At 44.5% G+C, this 19,307-nt stretch overlaps 1 protein-coding gene across 1 annotated transcript; it reads right to left on the reverse strand.

Annotated features, from left to right (window-relative positions):
* Positions 1-193: 193 nt before the first annotated feature.
* MMP11 (matrix metallopeptidase 11) lies at positions 194-18,022 on the reverse strand. Its single transcript, XM_077308591.1, has 8 exons — positions 17,816-18,022; positions 9,146-9,387; positions 6,187-6,330; positions 5,093-5,226; positions 4,018-4,265; positions 3,487-3,700; positions 1,533-1,790; positions 194-890 (listed from the first exon to the last, which is right to left on the reverse strand). The coding sequence occupies exons 1-8, from the start codon at positions 17,990-17,992 to the stop codon at positions 757-759; spliced, it is 1,551 nt and encodes a 516-aa protein (XP_077164706.1). The 5' UTR covers positions 17,993-18,022; the 3' UTR covers positions 194-756.
* Positions 18,023-19,307: the final 1,285 nt, after the last annotated feature.

Raw genomic sequence — 19,307 nt, forward strand, 5'->3', positions numbered from 1 at the left:
TTTTCCATTTGTATTGACTGGTCAGCTGATAGTGTGGTCCTAAATAGGATCACATGCTTCTTAGTTGAAGTCAGTGGTTTTAGAAGGGTGTAAGTCCACTTTGGATCCATTTCTTATTAGGCTGAACTACTTACTGGTTAACTCGTTTGATCAGCCAGTTAAGTATGTTGTTACCAATACAGAGCAGAGTGGATCACAGAATCTTAGTACTTTAGTTTTAAAAATATACACCAATACAATTTTGGAGAGTACATAAAAAAATGTAATGTTTCCTAGTAAAATACAATGCAAAATGTAAGAATAAACCTGTAACATGATACTGAAACGCATCTTATTCCTTCCCCTTTCCCCATGAATGCTTATGGGGGTCTATTTGGGAGTCCAAATTTATCAGCCAGTAATAAGTGGTCAACAATTTCTTGACAGATATCAAGGAGAGGATAGTGAAATCAGCTCTCGCAATCACAAATCTCTGTGGAAGAACAGTAAACACAAAAAAGTTCTCAAGCTGTGGCACTCTGCAACTGTAGATAACTGTGGAGAGGTGACAGAAGGCACCCAGTTTTACTTTGTGGATTTGACTGGCATCACAAAAAAAACTTCAAAACTAAGTCCAGATTTTAGAATATAATACAAAAACAACAGCCTGGAACCCTGTGCCTGGAACCCTGTTGGATTTGACAAGTTATGAACTTAGGTAAATGGCCACTGCAGTTAATTCCTCCTCATGTCAATGTGATGGTCTAAAAACACAGTCTATCTGAAAGAGTTGGGAGAAGATACACAGTTGAAAAAATCATGGCTGATGATTCGGGGGTAGCCTTCAAGCACTTTCACATGAGTGGGATCAAACTTCCAGTACTGCCGACCTTTCAGGAAGTAGGCAAACCCTGTGAATGTGATAGCAGAAAGAAAAAAGTGTCAGAGAAATAGGAGCAATGACAGCAATCTTGAACCTCAGTGTACATTTTGCTGTTATAACTCTTTGTGAGCTTAGAACTGTTTTACATGTTGCATTTTTGCTAGTGAATGACATGGCCCTTCACAATCATAAGAATCAGCACAACTGATTGTTGGGCTTAAAACAGCTATGAGGAGATGAGGTGGCTAAAAGCTATTCAGAGGCTCACAACTCTTATATCAACACTGCTAAAAATAGACATTTTACTCCAAATACAATGCGATTAGAACATTTTACTTTATAATAAGGCTCACCCCTACCACTCATACCCCTGGCATGCCCTGTGATCATGATGTTGTGCCGTATGGGACAAGAAAAGTATTTGGAAGAGCTGCGGGTAAGGACAAGGCCCTCACAATGGCTACGCTGATTGCACTTCCCCATTCTTCTTGTTCCACATATAATTCAGAGTAGCAGATGTCAACGTAGATACAGTAAGCAACAAAAGGCCTAGTGATTGTATTTGAGAAATTAAATAATTGGACAAGGGGCCATATTGGTCCTTTTGATCTGGTGATTCCTTAATGCAGTTGATTCCCCTACTGCTGGCTCTGCTCCTATCTGTACTCACCAAACTCATCCTGAAAAGCCGCATCAATCTCCTGAGGAACTCCCCGCCAGTCAGTCATTCTGCGTGGGGAGATGTTGTCCACCTGATTAGTGCTGGGGCTGAATCGCCAATAGCTCCCTCCCTTGAAAAAATAAATCTTGTTCTTTTCTGTCCCCCAGAGTAAGGCTGCCTGGATGGGAGAAGAAGAAAGGCCCAGTTCTGTGATAGGCAAAGGTCCGGAAATGAGCCTCTCACCCTCATAAATCCAGTAGTGAGCACCTGGCAAAAAAAAAAAGGATGAAAGCACTTAAAGAGTGGTTGGAGACTGTTGGTTAGCTGAGGAGAATTAGAATGCCAGTATTTGGAAATTTTAAAGCAGAGGCTGGATAGCCATCTGACGGAGAGGCTGATTCTGTGAAAGCTTAAGGGGGTGGCAAGTTACAGTTGATGAGCGATAGGGATGTGAGTGTCCTGCATAGTGCAGGGGGTTGGACTAGATGACCCAGGAGGTCCCTTCCAACTCTATTATTCTATGAAAAGATTGCCTATAGTTGAACTAGGCCTATGGCTATAGAATTCTCGCTCACTTGATCCTCTTCAGTCTTTTGAGAATACCTGGTATCACTTGGCATCCTAGTCTTGCTCCGCGCCTGCGTGTGTGCGTTGAGTTAAGCACCAGTGCCCACGTCTCCCCCCCTTGCGGTGTGGCGCTGACAGCCAATTTGGACGCCGCCACGCACAATCCTAGCTACGAGCATAGACAGCATTAAGAGGGGCTTGGATAAACGTATGAGATCCAAAAGGCATAGGTGGAACGCAGTGTCTGGGGCATTGATGCTCTGTATTCTTGGTGCTTGGGAGCAACAATGGGAGGGCTTCTGGAGTTCTGGCCCTGCTGGTGACCCGCCTGGTGACACCTGGGTTTTTGCCAGAGTGTTGAATTAGATGGGCCATTGCCTAATCCAATGTGATTTCTCATATGTTCTTATGTAGGCCAAGCAAAATTACTTTGTACCCTATTGCATACAATCCTTGTCCAACTGGGTTGTTGAATTGCAGACTTGGAGAGACTTTCATCTTTGTTCTGGCTATATAAATCAGCCATCTAAGGTTCCAGTTCATGAGCTTCCTGAAATGGGTTCTGGCCCATAAAACAGAGCATAGTCTGAGTATGTAGATTAGCAGTAGGCTGGGTGGAGGGGAAGAGATGAAATGTGAATAAGCCACAGTGTAGCCAAATAAATAACGGGGTGGTGGTGGTGGGGGAGTTTGATCCAGTTATGAGCCAGCTGTGTTATCTATGTTTTTAGCTGAAGTCTCCAAAAGTCAGCATTCCTCATAGAGCAAATAATCCAACCTTGAGCACAGAACTTGTTTTCGTGAACTACAGTAGTCAGCAGTTTGTATTGTCGTACCATAGATAAAGTGGTAATATTTTTTTAAGTATGTTATGAAAGAAGTACAGATTACTTTTCTATTGGCTTGGCGTTAGTGAAGTGCTAAGTAGGCATGCATTGACTGATTATATGTACTGCCGTCTTGTGATGTAAAACTTGCTGTAAAAACCAAAGGTGAACAGTGTAAGAATGTCAGCATTTTGAACTTTCTTAGGAACAGATGCTGTCCTTGTCCAAGAAAAGTGTTTCTTCTCCAGTTGTTAGTAGTGATTTAGACCCCTTCTTTGAATCCAGCTAAAATGTGTAATTTCCCTGTCAGACAAGCAGACAGCTTTCGTAGTGCTTGTGTACAGGCAGGGGGAAGGTGGAATTCTGTGTTTATCTGTGAGAGAGTACATGTATACATGTACAGGGAACTGTGGGATTGGCCACAAATAGTGCTAGTCAGTAACCTTGCTTGATTAAATCTATTTTGATTAAAACAGAGGTGGTGGTTTGCAAAACAAAAGAGAGAGATAAGGAAGCTCCAGGATTTCTTGGACAGATGGATTGTCCTATGCCTTCTGTCATTTCTTTACCTTGGAAGAACCAGATGTTACCAAGAGAATCTTCAAAGGCTGCATCTACAGAAGATGGGATTCCCTGCCAATGTCGAGATGCTAGGGCTGGATAGCCAGCCCGGAGCTTGCCATTTTGGAGCCGCCAAACGTAGTGGGACTTGAAGAAAAACAGCTCCCCACGGATCATGGAGACCGCATCGAAATCTGTATCACAAGCATCAGGCTGTGTAGACTGAGAAAATCACAGGCATTCATTTAATTTACACTGCTATTCTGAGAACACTGGTTGGGTAACTTATCCAAGAAGAGATTTAAAATCTTTAGAAACTGAATTAAGAATTACTTCTAGTAAAGTAACTATTAGCCAGCCTGATTCTTGAAGCCCCAACCTCAATCCATACCTCAGTCTTAAGCAGTGTTATGATGCTCTGGTGAACCTCAAAGAGGAAAGAACTTGAAATATTCTATACCTGAGTTTTATACATGGCCACAGTATTCTTGGTGTGACAGTTAATATACCTCTGGTAGCAATATGCCAAAAAAGCTTACCTGTACATGGATGATCTCATTGGTCTCAATATCTGGCTGGTAAGGCTTCTCCTCTTGTTCTAGGTCAATATTCATTTCATATTTTGGCTTCCCATAGAGATACTGGATGCCTTGTTTGTCATCCTCACTCAGCTTCAGCGGGTATCGGAAGAAGTAGAAAGGAGACATCAGGGACTTGGACACTGCTGTGTGCTGCAAACCCAGAACATGGCCAAATTCATGAGCAGCAACCTGCAGAAGGTCAGTTCCTGTAAGGTGAAGAAAAAGGAAGGCATTATTTAATTCCATAACATTTGTGCTACTTAAGACATGTACCTCATGCTGCCCACAAAGCTGCTAAGGGAAGTTGTCTAAGGTTTGGAAAGTTTTTATTTTATTTCATTTATTGATTTATATCCCGACCCTCATGTCCTAGGGTGGCTAACAACATTTTAGTTACAATAAAACGGTATTAATTCATAAAACAATTTCCATTAAAATAAAACAAAACAATCAGCTGATATAAACAGATTGCTACCCTTCTTGGTCCTGATGTGGGAACACCTGGTTACCCGGGAGCAAATTAGCATTGGCATGAAGAAGTGGAGAAATGGGGGAGATGCTGGCCTCAACCAAAGGTTTGGTGGAAGAGTTCCATTGTACAAGCCCTTGGAACTGCTGGAGTTATCAATGTGATCTTGGCATTTGGCTCTAATTCCCCTGTCATCAAAAATGGATGGGTCAGGAGACATCTGTCTAAGTATTTTGGAGGCAGTAATGGACTAGATGAAGGCCAGTAAACAAAAACTTAATCTAGGCAAGGTTGAGGTGCTATTGATCAATGATAAAGTGAATCAGGGTTGTCCGATTGTTCCAGATGGGTTTGTAGACCTTCCCAAAGAGACGGTTTATAGCTTGAGGGTTCCTTTAGACCAAATTGCAAATGGAGGCCTAGGTTTCTTCTGCAGCATTTTGTGTATTTGCCCAATTTCATGTTTGTGCACCAGCTGATATTTGACCCATGTTTTTTGTGTGTGTGTTCAGATCACATTTATAGAGGCTCTTGTTCAATCATTAGTTACAGCATACAACATACCCAAGTTATTCCCAATGCTCCACGTTTCATCATAGTCAAAATGGACATCTCCCTCCCGGTGGGTTTTTGGGAAGAAGGCATGTGCCAGGATTCCCCCAGGGCCATCAAAAGGCAGGTTGTCCCCATGCCAATACCTGGAGGAGAAGCATATGCCCATTCACATGGTGACTGTGGCAACTTATACATTTCTATATTCACTGTCTTTAAAATGTATTATATTTATTATTGGACTTATAAAGTACTGGTTATATGATTAGTAGTATGTGATTAACACCGTATAGAACTTAGAAAAGTAACCTATTCCCTTTCATTCCTGGTGGACCAAGGATTTGTTGTGACTCTTGGCTGAGGGGGGTTCAGTCAAAGAATATCACGTCAAATCGGGATGTTACAAGGGCATTCTGCTGGCAGAAAGCTGTTAAGATCCTGTACAAACAAAGGGGGAGAGAGGATATAACAACATATAGCCACCTGTAGATGGGCTGGAATAGGGAAAAGAGGTACAGGACAAAGGGAGGCTGTGTGCCTTGCAGACAAAATGGATCAGGAGGAAGAGGAAGTTGCTTGATGGATAGAGATGGGAGAAGAAATGAGGCTGAGAGAAAAGCAGCTTGTACAGCACAACATGATAAAAGAGCAGAAGAGAGAAGACAGATTGTTAGAGCTAGAGAGATCAATTTGGAACGGGGTAGTCAAACTGCGGCCCTCTAGATGTCCATGGACTACAATTCCCATGAGCCCCTGCCAGCATTTGCTGGCAGGGACTCATGGGAATTGTAATCCATGGACATCTGGAGGGCCGCAGTTTGACTACCCCTGATTTGGAAGTTTCCAAATCTTTGGAACTCATTGCTCCTCCATTTCCTCATGAAAGCCAGAATATATGGAATTAGATGCAGTATCCCATGGCCTGCATGCAATTTCTGGAGGGCTCAGTGGAAGTCACAGGGTGTTTCTTTTATTTTAAATCACTTGGACAGTGCTAAACCTCTTCTTAAACTTCTGCTAATAATTTTGCCAGCTTTATTTAGGTCCTGTAGCTTTACTTCAAAACCCACAAAAGGGTGTTATGAGTTGTAAATTTTATCACTTACCGTGTGAAATCTATCATGATGTCTGCTCGTCCCCTGTGCACTTCTGTGAAGGTCAAGGGTGTTACATCACTCCAGACTTTCAAGGCTGTAGCGATGGCTTGTCTCACTTTTGCTTTCACTAACTGCCAAGGGAACCTTACAATTCTACGACAGAGAGCAGAAGAGCAAAGGGTGGTGGTGGTGGTTGATACCACGACTAAAACTCCAGCCTGCAGCCTAGCATGAAACCTCCCGTGCATAAACGGTCGAAGTCAGGTAAAGGTGAATTTGCAGATCCTCTCTGCTCTCTATACAATCTAGTTCAGCTGTGGTTCATACACCAGCATTGTCACTGCCGCTATTTTGTAGTGAAATACACAACATGGTCTGCAGTTTTCAGAATGCAGATGTTAGTTGCTAAATGTATTTTCCTTTTAACATTAAATTTCCATTGCCCTGGTTAGTCTGTTGATTGATAAAGGGTTAGCTTACAGTTAGCGTGTTTTATTATTTGCTGAACCTTTACTAATACTTTATAAAACCTTTATTTGTTAAGCCTTCAAAAAGCATAACCATTTATTTACTGATTAGAATGCTTATTTATATATCACAGCTCTCCTTTTGGACTCAAGGTGGCTTACAGATCCAAGTCTGATACCAAGTACAATGAAACCCTCAGTAACAACCTCCCCCCCCCCAAAAAAAAAGCCTGCATTCTACACTCTCCTGAAAAGCCCTAGCATGTAAAATTGCCTTGCTATGCATCTAAGCATTTCCATAGACGGTGCCCCCCACCACTTCAAAGAGCATATTACATATTAATGGAGTTATGGCTGAGAAAGCATGGACTCTGGTTGTAGCCAGGACAGCCACCTTAAGCAAGAGGGTACTGCTATGCTGAGCAGGTACAATAGGAAATGGAAGGGGGAATAAATAACAGACAAACCGTTAAACGTTCTCATAATGCACACATAAAGAAATGTATATACTACTGAGTTTAGTTTGATATACAATACAAATAAATAAATGAACAGGGTCATTACACTGAGCCAGAAAAAAAGAGAATGTTTGACAGGAGGTTTACATACCACCAGATTCTTTTTCAACAGCATCTGTTTCCATTTAGCAAAGAAAGTCAGGGTTTACATTCTTTAGCTTGGTGCACCTGTAGGGTCATGTTCTCCATTGTTGCCTCTTCCCAACTCTAAAAATTGCATGATTTCAAATGCCAGGTGTGTTTCTAGCTGTTTTTGAGGGTGAAGAATAAGACCTTGTTTTCAAGGCTCAAGACTGATCAAGCCAGGCTGTCTGGACTGATATCCTGACCCATGGCTGTACTCATTTTACAGCCTGGCTCATGTAAATTTTACTCCAGTGTCTCTATGCAACTCTCCAGCATTTGATTGACAAGGCTGAGGTCTCTTTAGGAACACAAGGACACTTTTTGAGCTATCTCTTTGATCCTAAGAGAGACCTTCTCAAGTGGTGACTCCTTACGGCAAACCTTAACATGGGCAGCCACGTCAGTACTACAGTCTGCACATGAGCTCTAATTTTCTCTGGAGGAGTTTTTTGTTTTGTTTTTAGAATAGTTGTAGTTGTGAGAAACTAAACTTTCTGGTAAATTGGTATATAAAAGCCATTCAAATTTTGTTCAGATTCTGTGAGAAGGTGACAAACTTAGAACAATCATCTAGTGACACTTTAAAACAAAAAAAAATTTGTTTCAGTGTAAGCCAGGACACTGGATATTGATGTACTGGAACAGAAGATGAACAAGAAATGGGATGTTAAGGAATTTTGTTCTTTGTGTTGACAAAGGGAAAAAAAACTGATCACATTTAATTGCTATTATTTTTTTAATGATGATTTTTAAAAGGATTAAATGAGAAACTGGTGGGATAAACTTCTCAATTCACATTTTCTGAATGTTCAAAGCAATTGGAAAGTTTGTCAGCTTAGAACAACTGTGACAAAAGAAAGGGATGACTTTCAAAGCAAGAATTTGATGTCCAATTCCCATACCAAGGGAATTTAGTTTATATTCAACAGCTATATCAGGTGAAATGCAGAATAAGAAAAGTTCCAAATTGCCCTACCACTATGTTTGCTATGCCTATTTATTTACTTCATTTACTTTCTTTCCACTGGGGACCTGTGGATTACAGCATTTCCCTCTTATCCACACAGCAACCCTATGAGGCTGGTGAGGCCAAGAGCATGTGACTGGCCAAGGTTACCCAGCAAGCTTCCATGGCGGAGTGGGAAATTTAGACTTGGGTCTCTCAGATTCCAATCAATGCTCTAAGCTCTGCACTACACTTGTTCCTTGTTAAGGATGTTTCTATTCAAGGAAATTTTTTCCCCATTGGTGTTCAAACAATCAAATTTGCCTTTTTTTACACAGCACAGTGGAATCAAAATTGGGGATTGTGTGAAAATGTTGGTAGCAGCATCTTCATGAGATTAACAGTTTCTGTGCTTGGTAGAATGACCACTCTAATACACCACCAATACAATCCCAAGAAAACATATACCCTTCAATGGCCTTAGGAAGGTCTAACTTTGTATAGGATTGCATTGTACATGATACAAAGTTTTTGTGCACTTTCTCATAGTTTCTCCCTAAACTTCGGATTCCAACCTACAAGAAGTCCACATTCCTATCATACCTTTGTTACTTGACTCCTGATTAATGCTTGCAGGGGTCACCCTCCCCCCTTCATTCTTACTCAGGTGTATCAGCTAATAGCTGGCAACTCTCCAGGGCCCCCCAGCTGTGCTCATGTTTACAGCCTTTCCCATAGGTATCCAGCAGCATTAATCCACATGCTTTCCACCCAGTGAATCCCTGGAGGAAGCAGTGTGAAGGGAGCAGGGTACATACACCTTTTATGTTTCTACAGCTCTGAACTCTTGTGGAGAGAACAGAGACAGAGTTACTGCACAGCGACTGATTTTGAGCTCAGACTTGCCTTACTTGTAAGTGAACTCCGTCTTCTCCCAACGTCCTCCAGACAATAGAAACCGTTTCTGTCGGTTCCGAGTATTGCGGCTCCCAGGCAGGGTGGGCAGATCTGGAACCCCACAGCGGGGTGGATTCCACTGTGCTGCCTGGTCATTGGGCATTGTAGAGAAGCCTTTGAGAGTCTCTATTGCAGCGACAATGGAGGAGCCCTTTTCCTCTTGTTCTTTCCAGGGGCTCTGTTTCAATGACCCACCCTAAAAACAAACACACACACACAAATCTCAGAGGGCATAGGTCAAATATGCAAACAACCCATTGCCCGATCATATTGGATAAAGCCTTATCTTGGCGCCACCAAATCCTGAAAATTCTTTGAAGTAGAGAAAGGAATGGGAGGTGGCATATAAAACACACCTTCCAGGACTAGCATGACAGTGAGACCAGGATCTGGGAGGCTGAGGTTCAAATCCCCACTTAGCAATAGAAGCTCACTGGCTGACCTTGGGCCATTCACTCTTTCAGCCTCATAAGGCTGTTGATGTGAGGATAAAATAGAAGGAGGGGTGAATGATGTCATAGGTTGCTTTGGATCCCCACTGGGGAGAAAAGAGGGGAGTAAAAATTAAATGCTTAAGATTGTCTGAATGTTGAGAATGTAACCATGTTGGCAGAAGCTACCTCTAGGAAGTGCTCTTATAGCTGTAGGTATGCAGGCTACTATTGGCTAGTTTTATACATCCCCCGAACCTGTCTTTCACTAGGCATGATTTATTTCTGTACTATCTGTCTAACTGCATCTGCTGAAGAATATGTTTTCAGAAGTGCATGAAAACGGCCATCTATAGGGAAAAGATTAACTTTGCTTATACAGGTCCCATGTACCCAGCCCCTGGGTGGGTACAACAAACTGGGATACATAGTAAACTGAAAACACCAGAAAAAAAGATCTGTGTAATCTTGTATAATGCATCCAAAAGTGCAAAATAGTAATTTATAAATTACTTCATCATCAATTGTTATTGTGACATGTCTGCTGTAAGCCACCTGAGTCTCAATTGGAGAGAAAAGCAGAGTCTAATGGATTGGTTTACTGTTGGCAGAACACAACAGGAGTGGCTCTTTTGCAGGTATGCGGGTTCAAGCTCATGAAGGGCTTTGTCTGTGGTAGCCAATACCTCAAATTAAGCCCAGTAATGGATGGGCAGCCAATGGAGTGACTGCAGAATGGGAGGAATATGCAAGCTCTGTCTGGCTCCTGATGATAACCAAGCTGCAGCATTCTGCATCAATGAGTTTTCATGTTGACTTTGCAGGGAGATGTATGTAGGGTGCATTACAGAAGTCTCATCTTAGTGTTACTGTGGCATGAATGGCTGAGACAGAGTTGGGGAAAAGCCTGCTTTGTAGCTGTGTTGCTTCTCCAGCAGTAACGATGGATCTAGGATAACATAATTTATAAATAAATGTTATAGCATGGCTCTCCGTAGTTGACAAATGACTGGCTTTGTCAGTCCTGGAGTCTGACAGCAAAGATGGGGATGAAAAGCTAGACAAATAGCCCCAGGAAGCAGGCTGGAAAAAATTGCTGGGAAGAGAAAATGCTGACAGAGGAGCAAAAGAGGCAGCCCACAGTTTAAGTGAGTCACCAGGAGACTGTCTGCAGACTGGAAGCTAAGTGCAAAAACTGGAGTTTCATTGTCTTTTGAAAGGCTGCAAAGTTGGGTGCCAGCCATACCTAATGAGTAAGGCATTCTGTAATCTAAAGCAAGTCTGGTAGAGCAGGGGGTCTACACAGCACTGAAACATTTTTGCTCCATTCAAATAAGTCAATAATTGCAAGGACCTCTGGTCCTGTACCACCCCTCCAGCACCACCCAAATTGGGCCCTCTGTATTCCCATACATTTTGTGATGCTGGCTGTTTTTTTTTGTAGAGAGGAACTCCCATTTTCATCCCCAAATGCAGTCCTCTTAGCAATAGGGCCATCCATGCACATTCTAGGGATCCGTTAATCCGTGTGTATCCGTTAATGCTCACTATCCTACCATCATTCAGATGGCTGTGTTGGTGCACCATGTCCTCCATAGGTCTATGATACTCATGTCAATATGGGTTCCTAAATGATGTGTCAGGATGACAGACTTGAAAACAAACAGCTTCTTTATAAAGAGTTTATTTCAGCAGATCTATCCAGGATGGAAACAAAGCCAAATCTGACGTGTCAATTCAAAAATGCAGTTCTTATCCACCCGATTTCCCGCTCAAACAAGGTTCACACACTCAGAGGCAAAACAGACAGTCCAGGTGCCATCCGGGAAAGCATCCAACAAATGATAACATGCCTAGCATTGGCCTTGGAGTGCCCAGTGTTACTACATCTAAGATAAACTTTAGTTGTTACACGAATAAATTGGTAGCAGACAGGTCAGGGCTAAAATGCAGACAGAAATGGCTACATAAAGGCTAAGCATATTAAATCATGGCAGTAATCTGTGGATTCTGACATGATGTTGAGAGGACCTGGTTTTCCCATAATTGCCGAGGTGCATAAGAGAACATAACAGGAGTTTATCTGAAAAGTTTAGCCTGGTACTTCCATGGGTCATTAACAAAAAGAATGTCTGTGTGTGTTTCTCTAGCATCTGTGACAGAGCTAACCCCAAGGACACAAAATGACTTTCGCCTATTGAAATTACAGAGAAGTAGAACTCTGGATTTTGCAGCCTGGATTTGTTATTTTGACTTAAAAACAGATGCCTAAATTTATGAGGTTTCTCTCCACATACCTGCAAGAAGCAATGAAACAATTGCTTTCCCATGGCTGTAACCTTCATGTATACCTGGCCCCAATAAAAACATGTGAATCAGCACAGCGCAGAGGTAGTTCACTGAACCAGGGGTAGTTAAACTGCGGCTCTCCAGATGTCCATGGACTATAATTCCCATGAGCCCCTGTCAGCAAATGCATTTGCTGGCAGGGGCTCATGGGAATTGTAGTCCATGGACATCTGGAGGGCCGCAGTTTGACTACCCCTTGCGACTGGACACTAAAGCTGCTACTAGACAAGAACATTCACATCAGAGAATCCAAGGTGAAGATGCATTTCTTGTCTTCAGCTTGCCCCCTGTCAGTTGTTCCAGCTGATGTCAGTGAGCTGTCCTGATGTGAATGCAGGAAACATCCGATATGCTGAGACAGCAACATAACAGATGTTGATACAGCACTCTAGTAATCACCAGGAATCTGAATTAGTTTTGATCTCAGTTTACAAAGCATGACTCTGACTCAGAATCATGGTTTATGAGGTGAGCCAAGAACTAGTTCTGATGCCTTGTCTGATTTTCTTAGGAAATCTTACATGGACAGATGGCAGACTGTCTGTCCTCTGTGAAACTCACAAACAACATGAGGACTATCCTGCTGGCCTCAGCTGCAGTTTGGGAAGTAACTGAGTCAGCATGAATGCCACATCCGAAGGGGCAGTAGGTGTGACCCAGCCTCTGGTTTTATGCTATTTAGTATCTCTCTTGGACTTTTCTCCATACTTTTAATTTAGTACTGCATTGCAAAATAGCCACATCAAGAGCAAGCCTCAGAGGCCCAGATTTGTACCTTTTCCTTATTTGTACTAGATGAGCTTCACAAAAACATTTGCTCATAAATTTCATAGATATCAATCAAACTATAGTTATAGGCCTTTCATTAAGTTCTGCTCTTTTGATTCTAGCTATGCTTCCTTTCTATCTGTCAGCCGAAAACATTTACAATTGAAGCAAATAAATCTGTCAGATCAAAGAAAATGACCCATGTTGTCAGGGAAAATCATACATGTTTGTTAGTTAACAAAAAAACGGCAAACCATATGAAATAACAGTTTATAGGTTTCAATTACCCTATGCAGAGTTTGACTTGTTTCTTATTTGGTACTTCAAGTATTCCTATGGGGGGAAAAGAAACTCATGCACGGGCACCTGGACTTTAAGAAAGAACCGAAAATATTGTATGTCTGCCACTAGTTAAATAAACTTACATTTTAAACTGAACAAAATATTGGTGAGGAAGAGGGATTTCGTTAATATAATATTAAGGGATTACTTGAAATCCAAGTAAATATAGTTATTTGGAATGATGCCTTAATTTCAAAGATCTGTTGTAAAAAAAAAAAGATAAAACACTTTTTTTTTAGTATTAACAATTTTTCCTTGGCCATGAGAAATACAGTCTATAAACAGACAGTGAACCCAATTGAGTACAGATATATTGAAGTCAATACCTCACTCCTGCTTGGGACATTATTACTGAAGGCATCAGCAACATAAAGACACAGACTGCCTATCCAGAATAAATGAATGAAACCTCATTTCCATATGCATCCTTTACACTGCTTGTTGTCAGGCAGTAAAAAAAAAAAAAAAGGTAAAGGTATCCCCTGTGCAAGCACCCGGTCATGTTTGACCCTTGGGGTGACGCCCTCTAGAGTTTTCATGGCAGACTCAATACAGGGTGGTTTGCAAGTGCCTTCCCCGGTCATTACCGTTTATCCCCCAGCAAGCTGGGTACTCATTTTACCGACCTCAGAAGGATGGATTCTGCTTCTAAAATGAAGATCCTTTAAGGATCTCCGGGATCAGGTTTGTGGAAGACTGGTAACTTACTACCAGTCAGATAACACTAGGCCAGCCTAATCTGACAAAGAGTAGACAGCTTCTTCTGTTCATATATTCTCATGAATTCAGATTAGATGACCATGGCAGGCATGAGTAATTCCTGAATTAACTGTGAACACCAAAGTTTATCAGAAGTTTATCAGAAGTTTAGCTCCCTCATCCCCCACGTCTGGTTTCACATGCCGGGTATCACATCTACTTTACTGTTGAAAAAAAATAAGCTGATGCTCATGCACAAGGTATATTTTAAAGTCAATAAAAGCAATTGACAAACAATCTCCCTCATCCATAGGGAAATCTGTGCCCAGAAACTCTACAGATGTTCATTGGGTGGGATAACTACAGGGACATTGCCATCTGGGTCCCATAGAAGTGGTTGTCATGCAAAGTGGCCCTGGGCCACTCATACACACTCAGCCTAGCCTACCTCACAGGTTTGTTGTGGAGATAAAGTACAAGGGCGGGGGGGGGATGATGCAAGTTGCTTTGGGCCCCAGCTGAGAAGAAAGGTGAGATATAAATGGAATAGGATAAATAATTACTTCTCCTTTGAATCAGTGGAAACCTGTTTCTCTGGATTTGTATAACAGTCAGCCCTTGAATCAATTATGAAACTAAATGTAAAAAAAATAAATAAACATTTTTGAAAGCATAGCATAAACATTTGAGCAGACAAACATTCAAGATGCTCAGGAGATAAACCCAAAGTGAATAGCTGAGTGTGATGGAGAGACAAAGGACCTGGAGGCTGTGAGCAGCAAAGGAAGACAGACTGGTCCCATGGCGGGCAACAGCAGCTCCCACTCATGCGGAGGTCGGGCTGTGAGCCATATTAATAAAATGGCACCTTAAGGCCCCCTTTGTTAAAAACAATCATGGTGTTAAGACTTTTGCTTTGTCAGAACAAGGTAATCCAAGGAAAAACAGCTGGAGTTGCAAACTCTGACTTTATGCTGATTGATGTTATAGATGGTATGTTTGCATTAACACAAATTAGCCCACAACCAATTTAGACAATCTGATAGGTGCATCTGCTTTCCTTAGCTCCAGAGACAGGAACTACTGGTGGGCAGCATCCTAAATGTGAGGGGTAACCCCACTCATTGTCTCATCTGAGTCAACTTCCTGGGCATTTCTGCCCAGTTGCTGTCTATGGTACTGAGTGGTGCTCTAAATCAGGGGTAGTCAACCTGTGATCCTCCAGATGTTCATAGACTACAATTCCCACGAGCCCCTGCCAACGTTTGCTGGCAGGGGCTCATGGGAATTGTAGTCCATGAACATCTGGAGGACCACAGGTTGACTACCCCTGCTCTAAATCAGTGGTCCCCAACCTTTTTATCACCGGGGACCGGTCAACACTTGACAATTTTACTGAGTTAAAAGCTTGGATGCAAGGAAATGTCTTGGGGTTGGTATGAAAAAGATTAGGTAGAAGTGGGCATGGGAAGAATTAAAAGGCAAGGTGCCACCACTGAAAAAGCCCAGTCTCTAACTGCTGTCCATTTCACCTATGTAAGTGGGGGGAAGAGAGAGGGTTTAGAAAAATATCTTTTAAAAAAGGGGGCAGCTTGTTGCCATGGCAGCCACACCCCATGAGCCAATGCAGAGCATATGTGGAAAGGAAATGTCAGGGGGAATTACCAAGGAAAATGCACAAGAAACGCCACCTGTAGAAGCCCCATTGCCAATGTGCATATGTCTACATTTGCAGAAGTGATCAAAACATCATGGAAAATGCCTGTGATATGGGAGCAGCCTAGGGTGGGAAAGGCATTTTTATCTTAAACAAACAAAACAAATCTCAGCCGTCCAACATGCTTTCTTCCTTTAGGGAACTCTCTTTGGCCATTCCTAGGCAAAGTCACAAAGTCGAATGATCCTTCTATACCTTCCTGCTCCGGAAAGTCAGCAGGGCTTTCCAAGGGTCTGGATTAGAACATGCCTGGGTTGATTCTGCTCTTACTTTGTTTATTCCATTGTGGATCCTGCTGAACTCAGATTGATTTGAACTCGGTCTTTCTCTATTCCCCCCCCCCCCCTCATTGAAACAGAAAGTATTTAGGGATTAGGGAAGCTCAAAAGGGGGGAGCCAAGAGCAGCAGTAGCCTCTTTCTTTTTTTGAATGGGGGGGGGGAAGCAGAAGAGACAGCAGAGGAGGGGAATAAATCTAAGAGGAAAATCTCTGCCGAGAGAAGTTAAGGCTTCTGGAGCTTCTGCTGAGAGAAATTAGGGCTTCCCCTTTAAGGGAAGCCTTGCAACTTGGGAGCCAGGAACATGCCCTGGCCAATCAGGGCTTTTCTACAGCATTGGAGGCTTGGCAGCAAATTATTTCAGGGAAAGCAGACAGATGCACGCTTACTCATGTGGATTTTTCAAATACTGAGGTTTATATCCACTCCAGGATATTGTGGGGGAAAGGTAGGGTCACTCCGGATCAATCATGCTTGTTGCAGAGGAGAAATTTAAATTGCACGAAATAAAAATGGAAATCTCATTCAGCATAGACGGCAGGGATTGAATCGACCTGGAATAGGACTACAAGCTCCATGCAGATTCAGCCCTGGTGCCTCCACAAAACTCCTTATCGCCCCTGCAGGGCACTTCGCTCTGTGGGTAGGAATCTGCTGATGACCCTGGGACCCCAGGAACCACACCTGGCCTTGACCAGGGGCAGGGCTTTTTCTGTCCTGACACCTGCCTGGTGGAATGAGCTCATTGAAGAGCTGTGGGCCCTGACGGAGCTCTCTGAGTTCCGCATGGTCTGCAAGATGGAGCTGTTCTGCGAGGGATTTGGTTGAGGCTGGGTGGTGTTCCCGTGACTAAGATTGAGTCTTCCCACCCCACCCCCCTGGGATTGGGCTGGTATGAGGCTGTGCCTGAGCCATCGTCTGATCAACCCCTTCTGATATATTTCCGTTCCTTGAGATTTGCCAGATTCTAGACGGACCCAGTGGTTCCCTGTGTGGGAAACGAGGTTAGTTGTTCGTTATTACCGCCATTGTAATATTGTAGAGTTTTAGAGTTATTTTATGGGGAGATTATTTTATACTGTTGATATTATTGTTTTATTGTTATGGATTGGATCTGTAATTCACATGCTTGTAAACTGCGGTGAGCGGCATTCATACAAATCCAAATAATAAACAAACAAACAAGAAGCAGGTGAACATATTTGACCGGGAGTCTATTTTTAGAAGGGAAAAAAGGAGGAGGGGGCAGCTCTCCCAGATGGGGACTCCCCCCCCCCCACTCTCCTTTCCTAGGACGAAGGGGTCTCATTTTTAAAACCAGCTTCCCAGCAGGCAAAGCCTCCCCCCTGCCCATCCGCAAACACCAACCCCCCTCGGCGCAGCTGCTGGAGCCTGAACTCCAATGGGGGGGGGGGGGGAGAGAGAGGAGAGAAAAGTCGCCGCTTGCTGGTGGGGGGGGGGGGAGAGAGACCGACGGAGGAGCCGCTGGTTGTTTTTTCTTCCCACGAGAGCTACGCGAAGTTATTTTTAGCAGGGTTGCCGAAGGGGGTGGGAAGGGGGTCCAGACTGCAGACGCCCGCGTGTCCCGCCAGGGGCCCGGCATGGTCGGCCGGCCACTCGGCTGCCTTTCTCCCGCTGCCGCCTGGACGGGGCGGAGGGGGCCAAGGAGCACGCCGCCTCTCGTGCTCTCCAGGGGGCTCCCGTCTCTCGCGGCTGGCTGACACGGCCGGGAAACAAAGGGCAGCGGGCTGGGCTGGGCAGGGCTGGGCAGGACGCCCGAGGAAGGCAGGCCGGGTCGCCCTGCAGTTGTGCACGGGCCAAGGCGAGTCCCCGGCCGCGGCCGTCGTGGAAGAGTTCTTCGAAGGCGAGGTGTGACCCTTGGCCCGTCCCGCACTGACGCCGGGGGAAGGGAGGGCGAGAGCCGCTGGGAATGGGGGAGAGAACCCACCTACGAACCCCGGCTACCTGGAGACACGTGTCCTGTGCTTCACACGACCCCGCTCCCGCGTACAGAGCCGTCCGTGTGCCTCCCCGAACTCACCGGCGCTGGGTGCCTGGGGGGGCGTCGGGCGGCAGGGGTCTCCGGCGGCGGCAGGAGCAGCAGCAGCAGCAGCAGGAGCCACGGCAGAGGAGCCATCCTTTGATGCGCCGCGCCTTTGTTCTCCTTGCCTCGACGGGGCAGCCGCGGCAGAAGCAGCAGCCGGATCTCCCCCCGCATCACATGTGGCGGCGGCGGCGGCGCGGGGGGGGGGAGAGGAGGAGGAGGAGACCCCTCGGGGCTGGAAGCGGCGGGTCTTTAACTGTTGCGGAGCAGGTCCGGGAAGCGGAGCCAAGGCCCGGGGGGCGAGGGTGGGGGCGGATCGGGTTTCTCCGCAAGCGACGGCAGCCCTCGATCTCAATCGCGGAGCCTGGCGCCAGCGTTTGCATGGAAGGGGCTGCGGGGATTGGGATGGAGGAAGGGGCCCGGAAAGGCTGTAGGGTGGTGGTGGTGGTGGAGGTGGGGGGCACTGGAGAGGAAAACAACCCTGGAGGGACTCTGGGGAGAAAAACAACCCTGGCTCATAGAGGTTTGGCTGCAGGGGGTGCTTTTACAGACCCTTCACCTGGCCGGAGCAAAGTCGAAAGTTAAGCACAACCTATTCCAGTTGTGCAAAGCTCAGACTACTGCCCTCTTCATCTGTTGGCTTCCTGAAGCTTCTGAGCAGCCTGATTTTCTTGCTCTGCTGTCCTTGCTCTGCTGTCTGGGGTGGAGGTCCACAGGCTGCTTAACACAAGACTAGATCCTGATTCAACCTATACACAGCCAGATACTAGCAACCACTAATGGATCTGGTTTGTCAGCACAGGAAAACTCAGCAATGAATAATAGCCCTAGTGCAACCATAGCACAGTAGCTATCTCATCCTTCCTATGAAAAGCCTGCAAGGGTACAAAGAGTTCTCCCACCCAATAGTAGCTTCATAGCAACCCTGCAAAGAATGCATGGTCGAAGATGGCCCAGCAAGCTTCATGGCAGTGAGAATTTGAACTCAAGGCTTCCAGATCTCAGCCCAACAGACAAATAACTAAACTCTGCAATGGGCAGCCTCAAATCTTTCCAGGTTCTGTCACCACAGCTAGTGGAAGGCCAACAACTGATATAGAGGGGGGTGGGAGTTCCAGCTCAGCTACATGATACAAAATCAATGCATTTCAAAGCTCTTGGTCTTGTCCAGGTTCTGACAAAAAGACTTTCCATCAGATGTGAACGGCAAGTTCTCTGCTGAGGAGTCAGTTTCCAGATGCACAAGGCCCTTGATTTGGAGCTGCAACCAATCACAACATTCCTTACTATATAAAACGGCATGGGGCTACATCTCTCTGGTGTCTTATCAGGGAAGCTTAGAAACATACACATTCACCCCTTCTCCAGTACCCTCAATCTATTACATCCAGGAGGAGCCAGACAGGAAGAGCAGAGCCTCTGAGTGGAAATCCAAACGTATATCTTCCAATATTTTCCCTCTTACCCCAAAATATTTGCTAAATATTTG

Source organism: Paroedura picta, chromosome 13 (assembly GCF_049243985.1).
Source record: "Paroedura picta isolate Pp20150507F chromosome 13, Ppicta_v3.0, whole genome shotgun sequence".
NCBI lineage: Eukaryota > Metazoa > Chordata > Lepidosauria > Squamata > Gekkonidae > Paroedura > Paroedura picta.

What these genes read in the sequence shown, in the direction of transcription:
- MMP11 (XM_077308591.1), bottom strand. Translation starts at nt 17,992, where the DNA reads ATGCGGGGGGAGATCCGGCTGCTGCTTCTGCCGCGGCTGCCCCGTCGA. An exon ending in ATCATGATAGATTTCACACG is followed by an intron (nt 5,227 to 6,186) that starts GTAAGTGATAAA and finishes CTTCTCCTCCAG; the next exon opens with GTATTGGCATGGGGACAACC. An exon ending in TAACATCTGGTTCTTCCAAG is followed by an intron (nt 1,791 to 3,486) that starts GTAAAGAAATGA and finishes TTTTTTTGCCAG; the next exon opens with GTGCTCACTACTGGATTTAT.